Here is a 2,314-nt window from a genome sequence, read left to right as displayed (position 1 = left end):
AAAAATAATATTTTGCGCATTTATTTTATATATAAATAACTCAATATGCGGAAAAAAAAAATTTATAATATTATATATATATTATATAAATAAATATTTTGAATATTTATTAAAATATATATAAATTAATAATATATATATAATTATATATATAAAAAATAATATATATATTTACATGCATATAAATAATCCATTTATTCTCGTATTACTTTTGTTCTTATTAAAATATATTTATATATATATATATAATAATATTATATTATATATAAATTTGTGCTCTTTTAATTTTTTTTTTTTTTTTTTTTATGCGCATATTTTAAAATATCGCTTCTCATTTGCATAAATAAAAATAATGTATATATATATATTATATATATATATATATATAATATTATATATAGTTTATATTTTTAATTTATTTTTTAATATATATATAAAAATTTATACATACATATAAAAAATATATATATATATATATATATATATATAATTTTATTATATTAAAATTTTATATAATAAATAAATTACCTATTATTAATAAAATAAACTTTATGCATAAAAGAAAAGTTATATATTTTATAATATATATATATATATATATAATATATATATTAAAAAAAAAATATATATACAAATTATATTATATAATATTTAAATACATATTTTTATATATAATAAAATTATATATATTAAATTTATATATATTAAATATTATATATATACAAAATAATATATAATAATTATTATATATAATAATATTATTTATTCGTTTGTACCAAAAATTTTTTTTTTTTTTTTTTTTTAATATTAATATTTTCTTAATGTTATAATTTTTTGTTTTTCTTATTTATTTAAAATTTAAACAATTTTCTATAAAGAAAAATATATGTTTATGTATTTTTTTTTTTTATCATAAATATATATGTATATATATATACATATACATTTGTGTAGTTATAAGTGTTACCATATATATGTTTAAGTATTTTTATTTAAATATAAATATAACTTAAAAGTATTATTTTATCTTTTATAATAATAATTTTAAATATTCAAGAACTTTCATTCGATACTTCTTATATATAAAGGTAATTCAATAAAAATTAACATAATCTGAACTGATATATATATATATATATAATGTGTGAACATATATTTGTATTTTTTTTAATGAACATTATTTTTGTTTATTTGGTTATATATGTATATTTGTGAATTGATGTATCCAAACTTTTTTGTTGCATATACATTTATTTTTGTGTCCATATGTTATATGGTTGTATTTGTTATATTCTTTATATTTTTTTGTTTTAATGTATATATATTTTGTTGTTTAAAAAAAAATATATATAATAATTGTATATGTGTATACGTGTATATGCATTTTTTTATGTTATCGTATTGGTTGTGAGATGATTGTACTTATATTAAATCATGTGTATGAATATATTATATGTATGTTATATTTTTTTTTATAAAAATATATATATATATATCAAATGATATTTTAACCATTAATAGTTACTCTTAATGGATAATAAAAAAAAAATAAATACTGAAGAATATATAAAAGTGTTTAGAAAGTTGTATAATTATTCTTTTATATATATATATTTATTTATTTATCTGTCTTTATGTTATTTATTTTTATTTATCATTATATTTATATATGCATGTATTCATAATATTATGACCAGTTCATAATTTTTTTTTTTTTTTTTTTTTTCCTGACAGATAAAATATATAAAATGGCTTCAAAATCTCAAAAGAAAGTATTAAAAAAACAAAACAAAAAAAAGAAAAAAGACCCATTAGCTCCAAAGAGAGCTTTGTCTGCCTATATGTTTTATGTTAAGGATAAGAGACTAGAAATAATAAAAGAAAAACCAGAATTAGCAAAAGATGTTGCACAAGTTGGTAAATTGATAGGTGAAGCTTGGGGAAAGTTAAGCCCAGCTCAAAAAGCACCATATGAAAAGAAAGCACAATTAGACAAAGTACGATATTCAAAAGAAATAGAAGAATATAGAAAGAAAAATCAAGAATAAATATAATACATTCAACATATATATATGTGTGAATAAAGATATATGCGTGTTTTTTTTTTTTTTTTTTTTTTCTACAAAGTTGAAATTATATAATATATATATATAAATATATATTTTTTTAATTTTTTTTTTTTTTTTTTTTTTTTTTTTTTTTTTTTAAAAAAAAATTTTTATTTTTATAATTTTTTTTTTTTTTTTTTTTTTTTTTTTTTTTAAATATATATTTTTTTTTTTTTTTTTTTTTTTTTTTTTTTTTTTTTTTTTTT

At 13.0% G+C, this 2,314-nt stretch overlaps 1 protein-coding gene across 1 annotated transcript; it reads left to right on the top strand.

Moving 5' to 3' along the window:
* Positions 1-1,748: 1,748 nt before the first annotated feature.
* On the top strand, positions 1,749-2,048 carry PGSY75_0817900 (high mobility group protein B2; the record flags this gene model as incomplete). The annotated part of the gene is made up of 1 exon (XM_018785305.1): positions 1,749-2,048. One exon carries the CDS (start codon positions 1,749-1,751, stop codon positions 2,046-2,048), a length of 300 nt encoding a protein of 99 aa, XP_018642272.1.
* Positions 2,049-2,314: the final 266 nt, after the last annotated feature.

Source organism: Plasmodium gaboni, chromosome 8 (genome assembly GCF_001602025.1).
Source record: "Plasmodium gaboni strain SY75 chromosome 8, whole genome shotgun sequence".
Taxonomy (NCBI): domain Eukaryota; phylum Apicomplexa; class Aconoidasida; order Haemosporida; family Plasmodiidae; genus Plasmodium; species Plasmodium gaboni.
Note: the sequence above shows the minus strand (reverse complement) of the source record. Positions and strands in the feature narration are given on the sequence as shown.